General features: G+C 39.0%; 1 protein-coding gene across 1 annotated transcript in view; it reads right to left on the bottom strand.

Moving 5' to 3' along the window:
- LOC117528620 (axin-2-like) overlaps positions 1 to 23,776 on the bottom strand; it is a 510,972-nt gene that overhangs the window by 459,898 nt on the left and 27,298 nt on the right. Inside the window, exons 5-6 of the mRNA XM_034191241.1 lie at positions 10,524 to 10,608; positions 9,196 to 9,273 (exon numbers count right to left, since the gene is read on the bottom strand). Of these exons, the coding sequence (XP_034047132.1) occupies positions 9,196 to 9,273; positions 10,524 to 10,608 (163 nt within the window). The remainder of the gene's footprint in view (positions 1 to 9,195; positions 9,274 to 10,523; positions 10,609 to 23,776) is intronic.

Raw genomic sequence — 23,776 nt, forward strand, 5'->3', positions numbered from 1 at the left:
GTATCTTACATCTCATATATAGTGCAGCAGAATATTTAGAGTGGAATCCTGCAAATGTTGATACAAACATCAAATTTTGGCACAAATAATCTGTAGACATTAACTCTTAAAAAAAAAACTGATTGGCCACTTGAATTTTCAAGAGGCAGCCAGGTAGGGGTCAATTGAAGAATTACACAGGGGTCTAAATCAGGGATAGGCAAATTGTTGCAGAAAGGGCCAAGAGGGTGCAGGTTTTCTTTGCAGCCACTGACTCCACCAGGTGATTTTACTGATTAATATCACTTTGAGCAGATGGAATCAGTTAATCAGTGAAATCACCTGGTGGAGTCAGTGGCTGCAAAGAAAACCTGCACCCTCTTGGCCCTTTCTGCAACACGTTGAGCACCCCTGGTCTAAATTAAAGATGCTCCAATCATATAGAAAACTACACCACATTATTTGCCTGATCATAAAGATTCCAAAAAAAGTGTAGTTTGGACAATCTGTGAATAAATGTTATGGCGTTATGAGGTAAAAGCAGCAAGAATGGTGACAAAGGTCAGTTTCAGTTTGTAAGGGGTCAAAAGTTAAAGTTGCTCCATTAATTTAGCTCCAGCTGTATTTATGCAGAATTTGATGCTTGTATCACCATTTGAAGAATTGTTTCAGTTATCTGCTGCACTAATAAGCCAACAGAACCAGCTGCTGTCTGTTAGTTTAAAGATGTGTATATAAGCCACCCGAATTAAAGGAGAAATACTGCTTTTAACAACCTGGAGCTCATTTCTGGCATAAAATACGGTTGTTTACTCACCAGTATAAGTTTGGTGTCATTAGAAGTCCATAGTTCAAACAACATACTCAGTTCAAATCTGGAGCAAACATTATTCTTCTTCTACTCAGGTGGATTAGAACTTTTTGTGATACACAGCACCAACTACTGGACATGAGGAACCTAGCAGTCAATGTGACTCACTGATTTGAAAATGCAGGTTTTTCAACCAGATGTGTGGTGCCGTGACATGTCAATCATCTGTGTCCAATCAGATTTCAGGAGAGTCCAGTGAAACCCCGGCCTCCGCTCTAGCTCCACCCATGCCAGCAAGTGTTTGACATTTGAACATTTCCTATTTCACTGTGACAGAAAATTCGGCACTTCCTGTTTGAGTGTGAGCTTGCCACTGAGTTCCTGCGAGATTCCATGGGATCTTGTCTGTCAATCCAGTAAGTGTGACATTTGAACATTTCCTGTTTTACTGCGGATTTGAAAATTGGCACTTCCTGTTTAGGATGCCCTGTACCGTGAGTGAGCTTTGCGTCGCTGTGCGACATTTCGCTCATATTATTTATCTCACTGTCATAAAAACAGACGCATAAATTGCTTATTTTAAAAATAATAATATACTGCTGAGAAGTGACACACCGCATATGAAGTTAATGCAAAATGAACATGAGAGCAGGACCTAAAAGAACCTCAGAGCATCAGCCTAAATATGCAGTTTTATCTACTGTACGAGAATGAAGGCACAATCTGCTGCTTCGGGGTGAGCCAGTGACAGGTGAAAAAGATCAGTTGCTCAACTTCCCTCCCATGTTTGTGTGATGCAAGTAAAAACAGGTCACCCATTTTGCTAGCTGTCATGCAATATAAGCCCTCATGTAGATACATATTTACTGTAAATTGTAGACTACACATGTGCATCAGTGCTCTGCTAGCATGCATGTGGATCTAGCGGTGCACTAATCCTGATGCAGTGGATCACATCTGAATCGTTAAAGTTGTGGTAAGAGGAAAGATTAAATTGGAGAACCTAACATGGGTAATTCTTTTTAAATATCAGCTGTAGTTTCCACTGCAACATTCAACTCCCGCAGCACTGAACATGAGAGGTAATGAAATATTGTGACAGGAAAAAAATGGTTTTATGTGATATGGAAGAAGGAAAACAGCGACAAGATAACATTGTAGAACAAACAGAATAAACTATATTATACGTATACCATCTGTGGTGGTACATCATGCTGTGTAGAACTAGCAACATGGCTCACTGTGGGCATACTGCAACCACAGGAAAAGCAGTCACAATCAGTTTAATAAGCCAAAGGCATTTTTTCATTGCTGTTGTAATTTGAATGCACAGACGGTTTTGTTAAAAAAGAAAAAAAAAAAAGAAAAAAAAAAGAAACTGAAGGTTTATGTTAAGAGTCTATTTTGTGTTTGCACTTTCACTTGGACCTCTCACATTATGTTCAACAGAGCAAAAACACAATTTTCTCATTTGCTGTTGCAATATTCTCCATAACAGCAGATGGCAATAGTGAAGGAAAAAACTGACAGCAACAGAGAGTAAGTAGACAGACACTACAGGGGCAGATTGATGCACTGCTCACTGCACCATCACAAAACTAGACAGGTGGTGTATGCCCCATTGTGAAGGTTAAAAGCACCAGAGCATGCCCATAAAAACCATTTGTACCCACTTAACTGAAAGAAAGAAAAACGTATTTTAATCTTCTGTTTTTGCTTCTTCAGATCACATTCAGATAACAGCTGAAAAGTGATCATAATTTTAAAACAAAACCACTTCTTGCAAAGTGTTGCACATTATGTCTGAAAACAAAGAATTAAATTCAAGAACAAACTTCTTCTTTCAAGTGCTCAAAAAATAGCATAGAGGTGTGAAAACAGTAGAACTAAAAACCATGAGGTGAAGTGATAGTTTAAATTTAGAGTGCCTAATACCCATGTTGTATTTTACAATAGCATATTACTCACCCTAGGGCAGGGTTGATTCAATTAATTTTATTTATATAGTGCCAAATCACAACAAAGCTGCCCCAAGGCGCTGCACGTGGGTAAGGTCTAACCCAGGGGTCGGCAACCTATGGCTCTAGAGCCATATATGGCTCTTTTGATGACTGCATCTGGCTCGCGGAGAAATCCTTTAAAAAAAAAAAAAAAATGCATCATGCATTTTAATCCACCTGTTTTCTACCGCTCCTGTTGAAGGTTGTGTGTGGCTAGAGCCAATCACAGCTGTCCTTGATGTTACAGGCGGGTCCGACATCAAAACTCTAATTTTATTGGATAATGTGTGACCTACACAGGTCAGTGTGAGGTCAAGAAGTAAACTTCCCTCCATTTTGTTTCTTCTGTTTAAAGCTAGCTTTTGTAGAGCAAACATGAAGAACATGGCTAAAAGAAAAAAAAAGGATGAAGAGTACCGTAAATTTCAGCCGGAATGGGCAGAGGAATTCGCCTTTGTGGAGAGAGCAGGTTCTGCGGTGTGCTTAATTTGCAATGATAAAATTTCTTCGATGAAACGGTCCAATATAAAGTGGCACTTCGACACACGCCATGCTACGTTTGCATTGAAATATCCGGTGGGGGACAGCAGGAAGAAGGCCTACCAAGAGCTACTGTGCAGTGTGCAAGCTAGTCAACAGCAACTCCGTGTGTGGACCCAGCAAGGTGATTGGAATTCCGCTAGCTTTGCTGGTTCTTTAGCAATAGTGAGGAACGGAAAGCCTTTCACCGATGGCGAGTATGCCAAAACATTCATGCTTGACATCGCCAATGAACTTTTTGATCACTTTTCGGATAAAGATAAGATAATCAGACGAATCAAAGATATGCCTCTGTCAGCAAAAACTGTTCACGATCGTACCATCATGATGGCAAATCAAGTGGAGGAAACAGAAGTGAAGGATATAAATGCAGCACCATTATTTTCCCTCGCTTTGGATGAGTCAACAGACGTAAGCCACTTATCCCAGTTCAGCATCATTGCCAGGTATGCTGTCGGTGACACACTCCGTGAGGAAAGTCTGGCTGTTTTGCCAATGAAAGGGACTACAAGAGGGGAGGATTTATTCAAGTCTTTCATTGAGTTTGCTAATGAAAAAAAGCTACAATGGATAAACTTATTTCGGTGTGTACTGATGGCGCTCCTTGTATGGTGGGGAAAAACAAAGGATTTGTAGCGCTACTCGTGAACATGAAAATAGACCCATCTTAAGTTTTCATTGCATTCTACATCAGGAGGCACTTTGTGCTCAAATGTGTGGTGAGCAGCTTGGTGAGGTGATGTTGCTGGTCATTCAGGTGGTCAACTTCATTGCTGCCCGAGCTTTAAATGATCGCCAATTTAAAACACTGCTGGATGAAGTTGGGAATAGTTATCCCGGTCTGCTTTTGCACAGCAATGTGCATTGGCTGTCGAGAGGGAAGGTGCTCAGCCGTTTTGCGGCTTGCCTGAGTGAAATCCGGACTTTTCTCGAAATGAAAAATGTTGAGCATCCTGAGCTAGCCAACCCCGAGTGGCTCCTGAAGTTCTTCTATCTTGTTGACATGACTGAACATCTGAACCAGCTTAATGTTAAAATGCAAGGTGTTGGAAACACAGTCTTAACCCTTCAGCAAGCAGTGTTTGCATTTGAAAACAAACTGGAACTCTTCATTAAGGACATTGAAATGGATTGTTTACTCCACTTCGAAAAACTGCGAGAATTTAAAGATGCATGCGCAGCAAGTGACCCCACTCAACATCTTGATATCCAGGAGCTGGCTGGCTTCACATCTGATCTCCTGCAGTCATTCAAAGCTCGCTTTGGAGAATTTCGTGAGCATACTCGTCTTTTTAAGTTCATCACTCATCCACACGAGTGTGAAGTGGACAAAGCCGACCTGATTTACATTCCCGGTGTCTCCATCAGAGATTTTGAGATCGAAGTTGCTGATCTGAAGGCCTCAGAAATGTGGGTAAATAAGTTCAAGACACTTAATGAAGACTTGGAAGGACTTGCACGACAGCAAGCAGAGCTGGCGAGCAAACACAAGTGGACAGAAATGAAAAAACTTCAACCGGCAGACCAGCTGATTGTAAAAACTTGGAACGCGCTTCCAGTCACATACTGTACACTGCAGCGTGTGAGTATTGCCGTACTGACCATGTTTGGCTCTACGTATGCATGTGAGCAGTCTTTCTCACATCTAAAAAACATTAAAACCAACCTACGATCACGTTTAACGGATGGAAGCCTCAACGCATGCATGAAGCTTAACCTCACCACGTATCAACCGGACATCAAAGCCATTAGCAAAACTATGCAGCACCAGAAGTCGCATTAAAGGTAAGAAGTACTTTATTTATTATTGATTAATTCAGAGGTTTATTATGCTCTAAAATTGTTAGTCTTACTCTAAAATGCACGCATTCAGTGGTATTTAGTGTCAAAAAATAATATATGGCTCTCATGGAAATACATTGTGAAATATGACGCTTTCATGGCTCTCTCAGCCAAAAAGGTTGCCGACCCCTGGTCTAACCTTACCAACCCTCCTGAGCAAGTACACAGTGGTAAGGAAAAACTCCCTTATAGTCTTTCCTTGAGGAAGAAACGTCAAGCAGACCAGAGTCAGAGGGATAATGCTTAAGCCATTCTAACAGTTACAGAGTTACAAGCAGTTCCAGCAGTTAAATTGCAATGATAGTTCAAAGTCCAATGTAAGGCTAAGCCAACAGAGTACAAGAATTTGTCCCATATCCCTGCCACCGGTATAGTGGCACTTGATTCAGAGAATGAAATGAAAACTACTACTACTACTGCTAAAGTGTCACTCCCCGTATGTCAAAGTATATGTGTGCCAAGTTTGGCTCAATTCCGACGTGCCATTTGGACAGGTGAGGGACACGCGTGTGCATACTTGTCTCTTAGTATATAGATGAAAACAATTGTTCAATCTTATTTTCCATTTACCTGAATGCATTCATCCCATTTGAAAACCCTAAACAGAAAGCAAAGCCATTGCAAAACTTGTTGAAGGAAAAACAATTACATAAGATAAAAATGGAGATTTCTGTCTTAAAAAAAAACAAAAAAAAACCTATTCTGAATGCTTTGGAAACAAATGGTTTACACCTGTACTTTCATGTGATCAAGTTTTATTTATTCATAAAAAGCTGAGGCAAAAGCTATCACCAGTGTACAGTATGTTATTTACAAGAGTGTAGTCTTCAAAACAACTGTTTGAATCATGTCCAAAACGATTTCAAATCCCCGACACCAACATCTTTACATTTAGAAAAAATATCAGATTTAAAGTCCCTTTCATGTTTGCCAAAGTAGCAAGTAAAAGTAGAACTTCAAGTTGTTTCAACTTGCAAGACATAAACTAAGTGAACGATTAAACAGATGGTGGTCCGGCTGACTCTGAGGTTTTTTGTTGTTTTTTTTTTGGTTTAAAGGAAATGATATCAGGAGTATGAAGCAATCAACTGTCTGCTGTCCAGCATTCCAACCAATTTCATATTAGAGGTGAAATGCATCAACCAATACGGCCTGCTTTAAAAGATCTAAAGCAATGCTTAAGATGTTGAAGATAGAGTGATGCTTGGCTGTGCTAAAAGTTGATAGGCTCTGGGTGCTCTGAAGCAGTGCATCTATAAAACTTAAGTGAATTTAAAGGGGGTTTGTGTTTGTGTGTGAAGAAACATCTGTTGATTTAAAAGAAGCAGGACTTGGGGAGTACTGCCAAGCACTGGCTCTTATCAGCAGCGGAGCAAAGCAGTGCACAGCTTCACGTCTGCAGATAGATACCTCAGATTACCTAAACGCAGAAAGACACAGTCCAAGAAAGCCTGAAGCACTCAGAGAAGAGCCTTAAAGCTGTAAAGGACAAAGAAGAGATTAAAACTATGAAAGGGAAAATGAGGGGAAGTATAAGTAATGTGGAGGAATGAAGAGGTGAGAGGAAAATGTAGAAGACGGAGAAAAAGACATGGTGTCAGTGCAAGAGAGGAGATATGGTATAAAGAAGGGAAAAAAAGACATGAGAGCAGTGTGGCTGTGGAGCTCTGGTATACTGCACTCCAGACACTAAAGATAAGGTGGACACACGTCTTCATATGCTTAGCTTACACAATTCTGCTGCCACTCCTCGTTCTATCAGCACATTCCACAAGAGACGTGAGCTACTCTCAGGCTAAAGTTTCATGAATACACACAGCGCGATTGAAGTGATGTTCATCACTTTGACAGAAATCAAATCGATAAAAGACCCCACAAGGTACAGAGCTGGGAAACATACGAACCCAGGCTGACACACAGACTGGGGTCCTCCCAATGTCCAAGGGTCATTGTACAAGAGGCAGGATACACCCTGGACAAACTGCCTGTCTATCACAGGGCTGATACAGATGATATAAGTATAAGTGTTCTTATATGATATAAGAACAGAACCTTGGACCTTTCTTTGTGGGAAAAGTGCTAACCACAAAGCCACCTCCTACAATGCATATTATAAATCCAACTATCTCACTAGATGCTGGCAAGTCTTGCTCTCACTTTCACCAATATGTATCCTGGAAGCTCATAGCCTATAACCATGACAGACAGGTGTGTGAAGATCATGGTTGCCCACGATTGTGATTTAATGTGCAGTTTGATGACGCAGCAGACCGGGTTAATTCACAGTGTGATAGTGTGATGACATGGTGGGACTGTAGCATGCAATATGTGCAAAATCAATGGAAGCATAACTGTAGACACTAAGTGTCATTTCAGCACAACTGTGGTATTTTAGGAAACTCTCACGGTATGTACCACAATGGAAATGTATGTCACAACCAATGCATGATAAACATCATGATGGAAACAAGGTACAGTGTACCCAGAAAGTATTCACAGCACTTCACTTTTTCCACATTTTGTTATGTTACATCCTTAAAAAATGGAGTAAATTCGTTGTTTTCCCTCAAACTTGGCACATCTGACATTAGGCATTTTTGTCCATTCCTCTTTGCAGCACCACTGAAGCTCCATCAGGTTGGATGGGAAGTGTCGGTGCACAGCTATTTTCAGATCTCTCCAGAGATGTTCAGTTGGATTCAGGTCTGGGCTCTGGCTGGGCCACTCAAGGACATTCACAGAGTTGTCCTGAAGCCACTCCTTTGATATCTTGCCTGTGTGCTTAGGGTCATTGTCCTGCTAAAAGATGAACCGTGACCCCAGTCTGAGGTCAAGAGCGCTCTGGAACAGGTTTACATCCAGGATGTCTCTGTACATTGCTGCATTCATCTTTCCCTCAGTCCTGACTAGTCTCCCAGTTCCTGCCGCTGAAAAACATCCCCACAGCATGATGCTGCCACCACCATGCTTCACTGTAGGGATGGTGCCTGGTTCCCTCCAAACAAGACACCTGGCTTTCATGCCAAAGAGTTCAAACTTTGTCTTATCAGACCAGAGAATTTTGTTTTTCATGGTCTGAGAGTCCTTCAGGTGCCTTTTAGCAAACTCCAGGTGGGCTACCATGTGCCTTTTACTAAGAAGTGGGTTCCATCTGGCCACTCTACCATACAGGTCTGATTGGTGGATTTCTGCAGAGATATTTGTGATATATGTGATTTCTTAGGTTTTATTATTATTATTAATAATAAATTTGCAAAAAAAAAAATAAAAAATCAAATAAATAAATAAATAATTGTCATTGTCATTCTGGGGTATTGTGTGTTGAATTTAGAGGAAAAAATTATTTCACCCATTTTGGAATAAGGCTGTAACATAAAATGTAGAAAAAGTGAAGCGTTGTGAATACTTTCGGGATGCACTGTATCTCTTCATCCCATCAAAAAGTAACTTTTGTGATCAGTTCTCACTTCATCTTTCCAGCAAAATTTGCAAAAATTAATGAGTGCACACAAGATAAAAAAAAATCATTTTGGTGAATATTCCTTTGAATCCTGGATGAAATAATACACTTAACGATCACTCAATCTCACTGCACAAATATATACAAATACTGAGCAAACTGTTTCAGCTAAGATCCTACCATGCAAATCATGTCTACACACCACATGCTTCATCGTCCTCAATTTCACTTAAAGGACAAGACAAAATAGATTTACTGATGAGGTGGCAGACTGTAGAAGACGTTTTACATGAGACCTTATGGAAAAACAAGTTGTGCTGTTGTGTAACATTCAGACCACAGACATTTCTGTGGTTAGGTATTAATGTGATCCACTGTAGTTCTGATTCACATTGGCATTATGTCACTTTAAGCTGCTTGGGCAGCTCAGATATCACAAATCCAACATAAGTGGCATAAAGTGAGATTTACTTCTGATTCAGTGTGACTGCAGAGGAAGCAGAGCTGCAACATGCTGACAGCTGTATGTAACAGAGAAGTTCCAAGCATACCCCTGGACTCACCCCCAGATTCCAGCTGTTGAGACCGGCCTCCAAGTCACTGTCATCGGGAGACATGTCTGCCTTCGGGCCCATGTCCACCTGAGGAGACAATTCAATAGATGCGCAAAAGAGAAAAACATATCATAAACTAGACGAGACAGTTGAAATAATTTCTGACAATAGTTTTATTGTCAGTTTGGCCTGAGAAAAGGGGAGGGGAGCAGTGATGGTGTTTCATTTTGAAAGTGTAATTACTTTATTGGCAAAGGGTCCTTGAAAAGCAGAAAGCTACAGTCCCGTAATAACCACATTCTCCCTCGTTATCGCCATCTACACACCCGGCGCTCCCTCGTTCGATGCACTCACACATACAGCACTCCAGATGTTTAGCAGTTCCACATCATTTCTGTTGCAAAGTACATTCCACAAAAGAAGCAGCTTTGCCTGTCATTCTTGTTTTTACCAGCTTTTTGTTACACTGGGTCATCAGATTTGTTCTGTGCTCTTTAATTCCAGTGCTCCCACGGCTGTGTTGATACAAGGTCAGTTACCCAGGCTGAAACTGAGCAGCAAGTTTAAATAGGGGGAAATATCTAATAAAGTGGAGAGAGAGAGAGAGAGAGAGAGAGAGAGAGAGAGAGAGAGAGAGAGAGAGAGAGACTGCTGAATTTGATTAGGATCTGATGGTGTGTGGACCTTGGTGGGTGTAGCTCAGAAATTGACTGTATCTGAGGTTTGATTTGTGGAACAGTTAAGGAATAAATGCTCCTACTGATTAAAATGGTATATTAAGTCTCAGGTGCCTCACCCTCATACAAGCTATGTAAACGTTTTAGTTTGATATCTAAGTGTTGACAGTGCAGGTCACTGTTTGTAGAAAGTATTCTGTCACAGTTTCTGCATCACACCAACAATTTAGATAGATAGATACTTTATTTATCCTTTACAGGAAATTATGCTGTTGCTATAAAATGAACTATGCTGCTGTAGTTCACTGTCGTGGAACGTGATGAATACAAACGGCTTTAACCTGAAGACATATTGGAAATTATGCCACCAGAATGTGCTGCACACGCACTCACACAACACAAATACCAATATTAAAGTGTGGATTCATGAAACATTGATGAAAAGCAGCATAATTAATGCTTGAAGTGGAAAATGAATGTGCCTTTGCTTACTTTCACAAATTTAAAAATGTATACTCATTGTTTTTGTGTACACTTCGGCACTGGGAAAATTTATTACATTTTGCAGATCTCAATTTGACACAATGCCTACAACTGTGGGATTTCTGATAGACCAGGCAAGCCCAGATGTGGCATTTCTATGTCTGACAATGAACTAACCATTCTGGCATCATGCCTCAGAGAGTGTTTGAGTGGACTGGAGGTCATAGGCCGTGATGGAGACTTCTCCTCTGACAGCCTTTTCCTGGAAGGGAAGAGGTTTGATATATTTAGTGGAAGAGACACAGAGAAACAATGTGAAAGGCTAACCTGCAACATGCATGCTTACATCTTTTTGTTGGAATAAGAATGTGCTTGCACAAGCACCCTGCCTCAGTATTTACACAGATCAACATCTGGCACTGGTTGCATGGTTTGAGTTCTGCATTTCATTCCATCTCAACAACAAATGTCTGTGAGGTATCAGCCCATTTCTATACACATCTCACAGTTTGTGAGGTTAGAGCTTATACGGTCTTCACAAAATGATACAATGAAATAATTCTCTCTGATCACATCCACTGTCATCAAAACATTAAGAGAACTGAATATCCCCACTCATGCACACACCTCTTCTACCTCCAACAAATTCAATTCAATTTAATTAAATTTATTTTATTTATGCAGCACCAAATTACAACAGCTCTGCCTTACCTTACCAGCCACCTCAGCCCCCCCAACCCCCCAAAGCCAGCACACAGGTCACAGTGGTAAAGAAAATAATCAGTTATTTGATGCAGTATGGACAAAAGAAATTGTGAGATGCACAAGGCTTTATGGCCCACAGTGTCGGAAACACTACAATAATAATAATAATAATAATAATCAATCAATCAATCAATTTTTTATATAGTGCCAAATCACAACAAACAGTTGCCCCAAGGCGCTTTATATTGTAAGGCAAGGCCATACAATAATTATGTAAAACCCCAACGGTCAAAACGACCCCCTGTGAGCAAGCACTTGGCTACAGTGGGAAGGAAAAACTCCCTTTTAACAGGAAGAAACCTCCAGCAGAACCAGGCTCAGGGAGGGGCGGTCTTCTGCTGGGACTGGTTGGGGCTGAGGGAGAGAACCAGGAAAAAGACATGCTGTGGAGGGGAGCAGAGATCGATCACTAATGATTAAATGCAGAGTGGTGCATACAGAGCAAAAAGAGAAAGAAACAGTGCATCATGGGAACCCCCCAGCAGTCTACGTCTATAGCAGCATAACTAAGGGATGGTTCAGGGTCACCTGATCCAGCCCTAACTATAAGCTTTAGCAAAAAGGAAAGTTTTAAGCCTAATCTTAAAAGTAGAGAGGGTGTCTGTCTCCCTGATCTGAATTGGGAGCTGGTTCCACAGGAGAGGAGCCTGAAAGCTGAAGGCTCTGCCTCCCATTCTACTCTTACAAACCCTAGGAACTACAAGTAAGCCTGCAGTCTGAGAGCGAAGCGCTCTATTGGGGTGATATGGTACTACGAGGTCCCTAAGATAAGATGGGACCTGATTATTCAAAACCTTATAAGTAAGAAGAAGAATTTTAAATTCTATTCTAGAATTAACAGGAAGCCAATGAAGAGAGGCCAATATGGGTGAGATATGCTCTCTCCTTCTAGTCCCCGTCAGTACTCTAGCTGCAGCATTTTGAATTAACTGAAGGTTTTTTAGGGAACTTTTAGGACAACCTGATAATAATGAATTACAATAGTCCAGCCTAGAGGAAATAAATGCATGAATTAGTTTTTCAGCATCACTCTGAGACAAGACCTTTCTGATTTTAGAGATATTGCGTAAATGCAAAAAAGCAGTCCTACATATTTGTTTAATATGCGCTTTGAATGACATATCCTGATCAAAAATGACTCCAAGATTTCTCACAGTATTACTAGAGGTCAGGGTAATGCCATCCAGAGTAAGGATCTGGTTAGACACCATGTTTCTAAGATTTGTGGGGCCAAGTACAATAACTTCAGTTTTATCTGAGTTTAAAAGCAGGAAATTAGAGGTCATCCATGTCTTTATGTCTGTAAGACAATCCTGCAGTTTAGCTAATTGGTGTGTGTCCTCTGGCTTCATGGATAGATAAAGCTGGGTATCATCTGCGTAACAATGAAAATTTAAGCAATACCGTCTAATAATACTGCCTAAGGGAAGCATGTATAAAGTGAATAAAATTGGTCCTAGCACAGAACCTTGTGGAACTCCATAATTAACTTTAGTCTGTGAAGAAGATTCCCCATTTACATGAACAAATTGTAATCTATTAGACAAATATGATTCAAACCACCGCAGCGCAGTGCCTTTAATACCTATGGCATGCTCTAATCTCTGTAATAAAATTTTATGGTCAACAGTATCAAAAGCAGCACTGAGGTCTAACAGAACAAGCACAGAGATGAGTCCACTGTCCGAGGCCATAAGAAGATCATTTGTAACCTTCACTAATGCTGTTTCTGTACTATGATGAATTCTAAAACCTGACTGAAACTCTTCAAATAGACCATTCCTCTGCAGATGATCAGTTAGCTGTTTTACAACTACCCTTTCAAGAATTTTGAGAGAAAAGGAAGGTTGGAGATTGGCCTATAATTAGCTAAGATAGCTGGGTCAAGTGATGGCTTTTTAAGTAATGGTTAATTACTGCCACCTTAAAAGCCTGTGGTACATAGCCAACTAACAAAGATAGATTGATCATATTTAAGATCGAAGCATTAAATAATGGTAGGACTTCCTTGAGCAGCCTGGTAGGAATGGGGTCTAATAAACATGTTGATGGTTTGGATGAAGTAACTAATGAAAATAACTCAGACAGAACATCGGAGAGAAAGAGTCTAACCAAATACAGGCATCACTGAAAGCAGCCAAAGATAACGATACGTCTTTGGGATGGTTATGAGTAATTTTTTCTCTAATAGTTAAAATTTTGTTAGCAAAGAAAGTCATGAAGTCATTACTAGTTAAAGTTAATGGAATACTCAGCTCAATAGAGCTCTGACTCTTTGTCAGCCTGGCTACAGTGCTGAAAAGAAACCTGGGGTTGTTCTTATTTTCTTCAATTAGTGATGAGTAGAAAGATGTCCTAGCTTTACGGAGGGCTTTTTTTATAGAGCAACAAACTCTTTTTCCAGGCTAAGTGAAGATCTTCTAAATTAGTGAGACGCCATTTCCTCTCCAACTTACAGGTTATCTGCTTTAAGCTACGAGTTTGTGAGTTATACCACGGAGTCAGACACTTCTGATTTAAAGCTCTCTTTTTCAGAGGAGCTACAGCATCCAAAGTTGTCTTCAATGAGGATGTAAAACTATTGACGAGATACTCTATCTCCCTTACAGAGTTTAGGTAGCTACTCTGCTCTGTGTTGGTATATGGCATTAGAGAACATAAAGAAGGAATCATATCCTTAAACCTAGTTACAGCGCTTTCTGAAAGACTTCTAGTGTAATGAAACTTATTCCCCACTGCTGGGTAGTCCATCAGAGTAAATGTAAATGTTATTAAGAAATGATCAGACAGAAGGGAGTTTTCAGGGAATACTGTTAAGTCTTCTATTTCCATACCATAAGTCAGAACAAGATCTAAGATATGATTAAAGTGGTGGGTGGACTCATTTACTTTTTGAGCAAAGCCAATAGAGTGTAATAATAGATTAAATGCAGTGTTGAGGCTGTCATTCTCAGCATCTGTGTGGATGTTAAAATCGCCCACTATAATTATCTTATCTGAGCTAAGCACTAAGTCAGACAAAAGGTCTGAAAATTCACAGAGAAACTCACAGTAACGACCAGGTGGACGATAGATAATAACAAATAAAACTGGTTTTGGGACTTCCAATTTGGATGGACAAGACTAAGAGACAAGCTTTCAAATGAATTAAAGCTCTGTCTGGGTTTTTGATTAATTAATAAGCTGGAATGGAAGATTGCTGCTAATCCTCCGCCCCGGCCCGTGCTACGAGCATTCTGACAGTTAGTGTGACTCGGGGGTGTTGACTCATTTAAACTAACATATTCATCCTGCTGTAACCAGGTTTCTGTTAGGCAGAATAAATCAATATGTTGATCAATTATTATATCATTTACCAACAGGGACTTAGAAGAGAGAGACCTAATGTTTAATAGACCACATTTAACTGTTTTAGTCTGTGGTGCAGTTGAAGGTGCTATATGATTTTTTCTTTTTGAATTTTTATGCTTAAATAGATTTTTGCTGGTTATTGGTAGTCTGGGAGCAGGCACCGTCTCTACGGGGATGGGGTAATGAGGGGATGGCAGGGGGAGAGAAGCTGCAGAGAGGTGTGTAAGACTACAACTCTGCTTCCTGGTCCCAACCCTGGATAGTCACGGTTTGGAGGATTTAAGAAAATTGGCCAGATTTCTAGAAATGAGAGCTGCTCCATCCAAAGTGGGATGGATGCCGTCTCTCCTAACAAGACCAGGTTTTCCCCAGAAGCTTTGCCAATTATCTATGAAGCCCACCTCATTTTTTGGACACCACTCAGACAGCCAGCAATTCAAGGAGAACATGCGGCTAAACATGTCACTCCCGGTCCGATTGGGGAGGGGCCCATAAGAAAAATATCAATTTGATTTGATCATTAGATTTTTTTTAATCAGCTCTTTAATTTGGAATTTTTGTGCATTGTTGTGCTGTACTCTTTATTAATGCCATTTATTCCTTCATTATCACAGTTCATTTTGTTTAGTTCTTTAGCCCGTCATAAATAGTTGATAATAAAAATAATAATAATAAAGAAGCGCATGATTTTTCAGTATATAAGTGGCACCTAAGTACAAGTCACACGAACTCCCAAACTAGTAAAAAAATTAAAATAAAACATAAAGATAAAAACAAAAAACAAACCAACTGTGACTTGTACTCTGGAAAATACGGTACTGTACTCACAGTCTACCATCCAGCAATTCTACAGTAATAACAAAAGAACAGGCTTATTTGGTAGTTTCTGACATTTCTGTAGTTCCGATAATATCTAAACACTCATATTTATATGTTGCAGCTTTGTAGAGCAATACTCCAATCAATGACTTCTACCAATGAATTAATGTGAAAACTACCTTTTTCAAAAAGGTTGTGTTTTTGCCAGTATCACTAGGTTTCTTGGTTTGCAAGCAGGATTCCTAAAAACATTTATTCCCCCACATTTCTGACAACACATGAAGATGGCTCTGTTGAAAAAATTATTAACAATGATATATTTTCTTTTTTTTTCCCCAGAGTGAAATTATTCACCTGGAACATTATGCTGTATAAAATATGAGAACTGTTTGTCAGTGGGACAGCATCGCTGAATGTTTTTTTACTTTTACAATACTTTACTACCTAAATGACATTCTAAGAGCCATCAGATGTAATGTTTGGAATTCCAGAGTTTTCGTGTCTATATCATGATGCTATTAATTACTTTTATGTAATAATGAAGTGATTGTAGCGTAGGCAGATCAGTGGGACAAGGAGTTGCCTTATCCATATATAGACCTCGGTTCAATCATCGGTCACGCTACCCGTTTGTGTCATTGAAAAAGACAGTTCACTTGCAGTGTCCCAGTACACCCAGATTCATCAGGGTTACCAGTGAGTCTCAGGGCCCATATGAGCTGGGCAGTTATGAAAAAATGTTTTTCCCTGCACTGGTAACACCATAAGGCTTGTACAGCAAAAATGTAGATGAGTGGGTGGTGTACTTTATTACAGTCAGCATGTGTAAGCAATAAATGAAAAACAGTCAATGCTATCATCTTGAAACGTACCAAAATAAAAGAGCACATAATGGGAATTAAATGATTTGATGGTGGTTAACTTTGATGCAATCAACTGAAAAAACAATTCCGTTCTGCTCATGTAATATACCATATAACACCTGCTGAACACTCCCACCTACTGGACTGTTCAAGAATATGCATCCATATCAAATTCTGAATTTCCTGTTTAAAAGCTACACTCAGTGCAGGGTCGGTACATGCATCAGCACATACATTCCTTGTGGGTTACTGTAAGGAACAAATGAAGAAGAGTGCTACAAATTCACTCTACAATGTGCAGTAACCTGGTGAATTACAACATCTGCTATCCACTTAGAGTAAGCACACACAAACTGAGCCTGGAACAATGATGCAATAATTAAAATATCTATAAACGAACCGTCATCATGAGATTCATCAACAGAAAACACAGAACAGCACTGTTAAAACAAGGAAGAAAACTGAAAGGGACAAACGTATTCATCAATGAACATCTCACCAAACGGAATGCCGACATCGCCAGGAAAGCACGCTTCTTGAAGAAACAGGGAAAAATCCAGCACACATGGACTTCAAACTGTAAAATATTCATCAAACTGAACGGATCACCAGAACAAGCAAAAGTCATGGCAATAAGGAACATCGAGGAGCTGGACAAATATGAACAATAGTGTTTCTTAAAGCGAGGATCTGGACAGATATGACCAATAAGGTATGAGGACACAAACACATCACAACACCATGACACAGACCAGAGGAACCTATTCATCTACTACCTATTCATCTACATCTGGAGACAAGAAGGATATAACTCAAAGGATTGCTGATCATGGAAAAGTAGAACTGAGAACATTTAAATACACAGACCACAATGTACTGGACTTGGAGCACGATATAGACCCGGACAATAATTTCTTCTCAAATATCAATGACAGTTGTTGCTATTATACAGATGAACAGTTTAATCGGATCATTAAAACGGATAACAAATTATCAATAATCCATTTCAACAGCAGAAGTCTATATGCAAACTTTAACAACATTAAAGAATATTTAAGTCAGTTTAAAAAAATATTTAACATAATTGCTATATCAGAAACATGGATCAATGAAGATAAAGGAATGGATTTTGAACTGGATGGATATGAATTTAATTGTGTAAACAGAAAAAATAAGAGTGGAGGAGGAGTGGCTGTGTATGTGGATAAGAACATGGATTATAAAATAGTAGACAATATGACAACTGTGATTGATAACTTATTAGAATGTATAACTATTGAAATATGTGAAGAAAAAAGCAAAAATGTATTAGTCAGCTGTATATATAGAGCACCAGGATCTAGTATTGAAACATTCACTGACTGTATGGGAAAAATGTTCTCAAAAACTAATCAAAAAACTGTGTTCATTTGTGGTGACTTAAATATTGATCTGCTCAATCCAAATAAGCATAAAATAACAGATGAATTTATCAGTATAATGTACAGTATGAGTTTATATCCAAAAATCACCAGGCCAAGCAGAATTACATCCCATAGTGCCACCTTAATTGATAATATATTCAGCAATGATATTGAGAATAACACTGTGAGTGGATTATTAATCAATGACATTAGTGATCATCTACCAGTTTTCATCGTTTATAATAGAAACCATCGGCGGAATCAGCCAGAGGAGAAAATAAAATACAGGCGAGTGCGGACAGAGGAAAACATGAACACACTAAAGAAGGATTTACAGGAGCAAAACTGGGAAAAGGTATACAGTGAAAGTGATGTTGATAGTGCATATGAAACTTTTTTACAAATATTTACATCATTATATGATAAAAATTGTCCAATTAAACAAGACTACAGAAAACAAAAAATCCAAGCTCGACCATGGATGACGAAAGGGTTACGAAATGCATGTAATAAGAAAAATACACTGTATAGAGAATTCATAAAACTAAAGACTAAAGAGGCAGAAAATAGATATAAGAAATACAAAAATAGATTAACTAATATTATACGGGTATGTAGGAAGGAATATTATAGTAACATATTATATAATAACAAAAACAATATTAAAGGAATATGGGATATATTAATAGCATTATCAAAAATGGTAATAAAAAACAGTTACCCTCAGTATTTCATTGATAATAATGTCAAGAAGGAAAATAAGGATGAGGTAGTCAACGGTTTTAATAATTTTTTTGTAAATATTGGACCAAGCTTGGCAGAAAAAATTCCCGATTCCCAACCTGAGGATTGGGATAATAATCTCATAGAAAGAAATCCCTGTTCAATGTTCCTCACAGCAGTGGATGGAAATGAAATTATAGACATTGTGAATAATTGTAAATATAAAACATCTACCGATTTAAATGAAATTGATATGGTGGTGGTAAAACAGGTCATTGAATGGATTGTAGAACCATTAACATACATCTGTAACTTATCATTTCAAACCGGTAAATTTCCCAATCAAATGAAAATAGCTAAGGTTGTGCCGCTGTATAAGACTGGGGATAGACACCACTTCACAAATTATAGACCTGTTTCTTTGCTTCCACAATTTTCCAAATTATTAGAAAAGTTATTCAATAATAGATTAGACAAATTCATAAATAAACATAAATTACTTACTGATAGTCAATATGGATTCAGAGCACATAGTTCAACATCACTTGCATTAATAGAATCAGTTGAGGAGATTACAAACGCCATAGACCACAAATTACATTCAGTTGGAATATTTATAGACCTTAAAAAGGCTTTTGATACAATCAATCATGACATATTAATCAGTAAACTTGAACAGTATGGGATTAGGGGGTTGGTGTTGCACTGGGTGAGAAGCTACTTAAGTAACAGAAAACAGTTTGTGAAGTTGGGGGAATATACATCATCATGCTTGGACAATGCTTGTGGCGTCCCACAGGGGTCAGTATTGGGTCCAAAACTGTTTCTAATTTATATAAATGATATTGTCAATGTTTCCAAAATATTAAAATTAGTATTATTTGCAGATGACACAAGCATTTTTTGTTCAGGGGGGATTTGCAGGAGTTACTGAGGAGGATCAGTATAGAAATGGGAAAATTGAAAATATGGTTTGACAGAAATAAATTATCATTAAACTTAAGTAAAACAAAATACATGTTATTTGGCTATTGTAATACAGACATACAGGTTCAGTTACAAGTCGAGGGGGTAGATATTGAAAGGGTACATGAAAATAAGTTTCTGGGGGTGATAATAGATGATAAGATAAACTGGAAGACTCATATAAAACATATACAAAGTAAACTGTCAAGAAGCATTTCAGTTCTAAACAAAGCGAAACATATTCTGGACCACAACTCACTCCGCATTCTTTACTGCTCACTGGTTTTACCATATTTACAGTACTGTGCAGAGGTATGGGGTAATACTTATAAAGGTACAACACAATCACTATCAGTAATGCAGAAAAGAGCTATAAGAATTATTCATAATACTGGCTATAGAGATCATACAAATCCACTATTTTTACAATCCAAATTCTTAAAATTCACAGACTTGGTTCATTTTCAAACAGTACAAATTGTGTATAAAGCAATAAACAATTTACTTCCAGCAAATATTAAAAATATGTTTTTTAACAGATCAGGGGATTACAGTCTGAGAGGGAAATTTAATTTAAAGCATCAGTGGGCACGAACAACATTAAAAGGTTTCTGTATTTCTGTCTGTGGGGTGAGGATGTGGAACAGCTTGGGAGTGGGGCTCAAGCAATGTCCAAGCATGAACCAGTTCAAACAGCGGTACAAAAATATGTTTTTTTCTGGGTATAGGGAGGAGGAAGGGTAATGAGGGTTAGGGTGTTTTTGTTGTTTGCTTCGGCTTGTAAATATATAGTATTTTGTATGTAAGTAGGTATGTGTAGGTGTATATTTATGTTTGTGTATATATACGTGTATATATGTATATGTGTATATATGTGTATGTTGATGTGTATATGTATGTGTGTGTATATATATGTATATATATATATATATTGATATCGGTTTAGGTGTGTAGGAATTTATGTGTATATGTGGCAAAGGGTATTACTGGTTGTGGGGAAGAAGGGGTAGGGATAAATAAGCTGATGCTTCACCCTACCCCTTTTCGGACATGTTGGGTACACAGTAGGAACTTTTTTGTTGTTGTCTTTACTGATCTATCTTGTAATTGTTGTTGTATCAAATGTTCGAAATAAACAGTTTTCATTCATTCATTCATTCATTCAATATGCAAGCAGGACTGAAGACAGAGACATCAGACAGCTCCAAAATGGTTTGATGTTCACATTCCAACTTGCATCTCTTTCTTCTAGCTGTCATGTCTCAGTAAATGTCTGAATTCGTGTTCAACGATTCTGTTTGTAGTCACAAGAGAAATGTACTGCCCTCACACCATCTCATCAATTCAAACAAGCACTTGTTTCTGTGTTACAATGAGACTGCGACAAAGTCTTGTTTAAAAAAAAAAAGGGGGGGGGGGTGATCTGGCAGATGTACCAGAAGTTTTTAAATAACTGAGAAAAAAAAAAAAATCACAGCAAAAGTTGAAGACTGACACAAACTGCAGTAAGGAATTAAAAACGTTTCACCTGCTGACAATTAATTTCCAATTAGAGAAGGCAAATCAAAGCTTTCAGACATTGTGCAATCAGTAGCTCTCTCTTACATACTGTCTACGTGCATAAACATGTGCACATGAAGAAGTGAAACTTAGATGGGGGGCAAGCGTTGCAATCTTGGGCCTCTAAGTCAACAGGTGGATGAGGATAATTGAATCAGATGTGTCTGGAGTCTGAGGCCCAGAGATCAAAGCGGTCGACGGTCAGGCCAGATCTGCACACACACAGAAGAAAATGAGAACACGGTGTAGAGCCTCAGAAGCTGGAGCTCGGCTGATTAAAACAGTCTGACATCCACAGGCCGGCCTGACCTCCAGGTGCAGAGCCTGTGGGCCCAAGTCTGAGCCTTGGGCATCGTCAGGAAAGCAGCCCGACACTGGGGCACAAACATCACTCTGCACCCCCCCCCGCAAGCCCACGATAAGCCAACACCACCTGGAGGCAAGATCAGTGAAAACAGGCCAGCCTTTGAATCAGATGTTTGGCTCAACAGTGAAGTCTTGTAGCTAACTGCCAGGACAACATTACTGTCACATCTGTGAATTACCCATACGAATGACCGAAATCAGAGAGAAAAAATCTAATGTGAAAGAGAAGCCAAAAAAAGGTGAGGGGCAGGCAGCGTGTATAAAAGCTAAAACCACATGTGAGACATGCATTAATTGCATAACCACATTCCAATTCTGCATACTGCAACAAGGAAATTCCAATTTATTCCTCTTCCAATTCCCAAGTATTTCAAACGGATGAGTTCCAAACCTTTACCTTCACCAGCCAACACAGAAAGTCAAAGGTCGTACAACAAATACCTGGAAGTGGGACTAAACAAATTATCATCACAGAAAGAGTCACTATATTAAGACAATAATGGAAGAATTTAGCAAAGTTTATTGTTGCTGCCATTCATTTTTACCTCCTACCAACTGAGGAGGAACAGAGGTTTCAGATAAGATACCTCAAAGTCAGATGGATCGATCTGATCAGAAATAATAATGTTGTGACACCACTATTTATAAATACAAATTGTTGAGCCTCAGCAGAGGCATGTGCTCTCTGAGTTCCACCTTCTCAACTTTAAAATCCAGTTAAATTCCAATTCCATGACTGAGCGCCATGACTGCAGCAAAGACGTTATTCCAGGTGAAGGATCCTGAATCACTTTTTAAGTACAGCTGCCATACTGCTCTGAGCCCAGCAAATCCTGTCAGATCTCAGAAATTAAGCAGAGTAGGTCCTGATTAGTACTTGGCAGGGAGATCGCACTGGAACACTACGACCTGCATGCTTCTCTATGGAGAGTTGCAGAGTTATGTTAAAGGGTATCCAGGGTAAATCCTGTGCCAAATCCCACAATGATCCCTACCAGATCGACTGTGGCGACTAGCATCTAGGGGCAGCTGAGATCAAAATATTCAGTTATTTTGTAAGTGTCCTCTATTTGAGCTGACAGTTGTCAGCCCATTCACATCCTCAGAGGTGGAATACACATCAAACCAGGGCATCATTAGATCTAGAACCACATATACAAGAGGCCCATATTTGATAAGAAATTATTTTAATTTGACACATTCACACAACAGGACAAGAGCAGATCTGTATCAAAGGCTTGGGAGAGGCATTGCCAATTTTGTCAACACTAGTGTCATTATTGATTCTGCTTATTGGTCTGATTCTTCATCCTTGATTCCCTTATTGATACCTAATCAATTTCTCTGGAAAAATGTGGGCCTATGCAGGTTTCAGCATCAATGCAGCAGTGTTCCTTGTGGCTACACAGAGTCTGACATCATGACACATAAGATTTCGCAACACAGAACTGTCAGAAACAAATACCGGCATAAAAGGCATTATAAGATCTGAGGCATACGATTCTGATGGAATGAAAAACGTGCGCCCAATTCTCAATTCCCATCCCTATCAAAGAAAGCACCCCCCCCCCCCCCAAAGAAAAATCTAATTCAATTCATTTCAACAGGCAATGTGAACACAGCATCAAAGTCCCAAATAAAAAAGTGTATTACATGAATAAGTTGATCAATAAGTAATAGTACAATCTTACGGGTGACTGCTAATAAATAAGTTGAGTAAAGTTCCGCACGAATTATAACCGACTAAAAACAAGTAAAAACAAACTTTATGAATATTTTGGAAAACATGGTAATACTACTTGGCAATACAGTGATGTGACATACAGAATTGATACAATTAAAAGCAGAATCAATTAATTCCACTGACAAGAAATGCCCTATCTACTACAAGACATTTTTAAAAGCTTCTATTTAAATTCATACTTTTTTACTAACTTAATCTCAATTCTAGATCCAACATTGTTTGGATCTGATGAGACTCCTACTTTTATGAACTCTACAATATTCCTGCAATGCTAGACGTGGCAGTGGCTCCATCTTGTGGCTTAAATTGGAATCACACCTCAGTGATGAAATTTACTCAAAGCATTTAGGTTGTAAAATATCTCAAACTCACCCCACCCAAAACTCTCTCTCACATGCACTCAAAGAGCACAGCTGCATATCTCTGAGAAACAGACACAAGTCTTCAAAACACCAGAAAACATCACATTTTCTTTACAGCCAAAAACATTCACAGTTTCATGCATTAGCTTACTAAAATCTAGAGCAAGAGCAAATGTGGACATCGCAGGGAAGAATTACAAGTTAATCTTATCTCCATGAGACAGACACATAAAAGGACGGTTGGTCCGACTCATTTTCACCATCAGGATGTGCGCTTGTGATCTGAGCATATTTCACGGCCTTATCCCACAAGACTTCTCAAGCCACGCCCCCTCCTGGAGGCTTTGTGTCACACTGAGGGTCCTACTGCTGCAAGAACTTCTTTAACAGCAAATTTCTGAAAATCAGTGCCATAAAAACCTTTAACTAGAGCAGGTAGCTCAGGGAATGAGGTGCCAATATGCAGACCTGGGTTCAAATCTTGCTCATGCTACCTGTGTCCTTAGAC

Source organism: Thalassophryne amazonica, chromosome 16, assembly GCF_902500255.1.
Source record: "Thalassophryne amazonica chromosome 16, fThaAma1.1, whole genome shotgun sequence".
In the NCBI taxonomy this organism is placed as follows: domain Eukaryota; kingdom Metazoa; phylum Chordata; class Actinopteri; order Batrachoidiformes; family Batrachoididae; genus Thalassophryne; species Thalassophryne amazonica.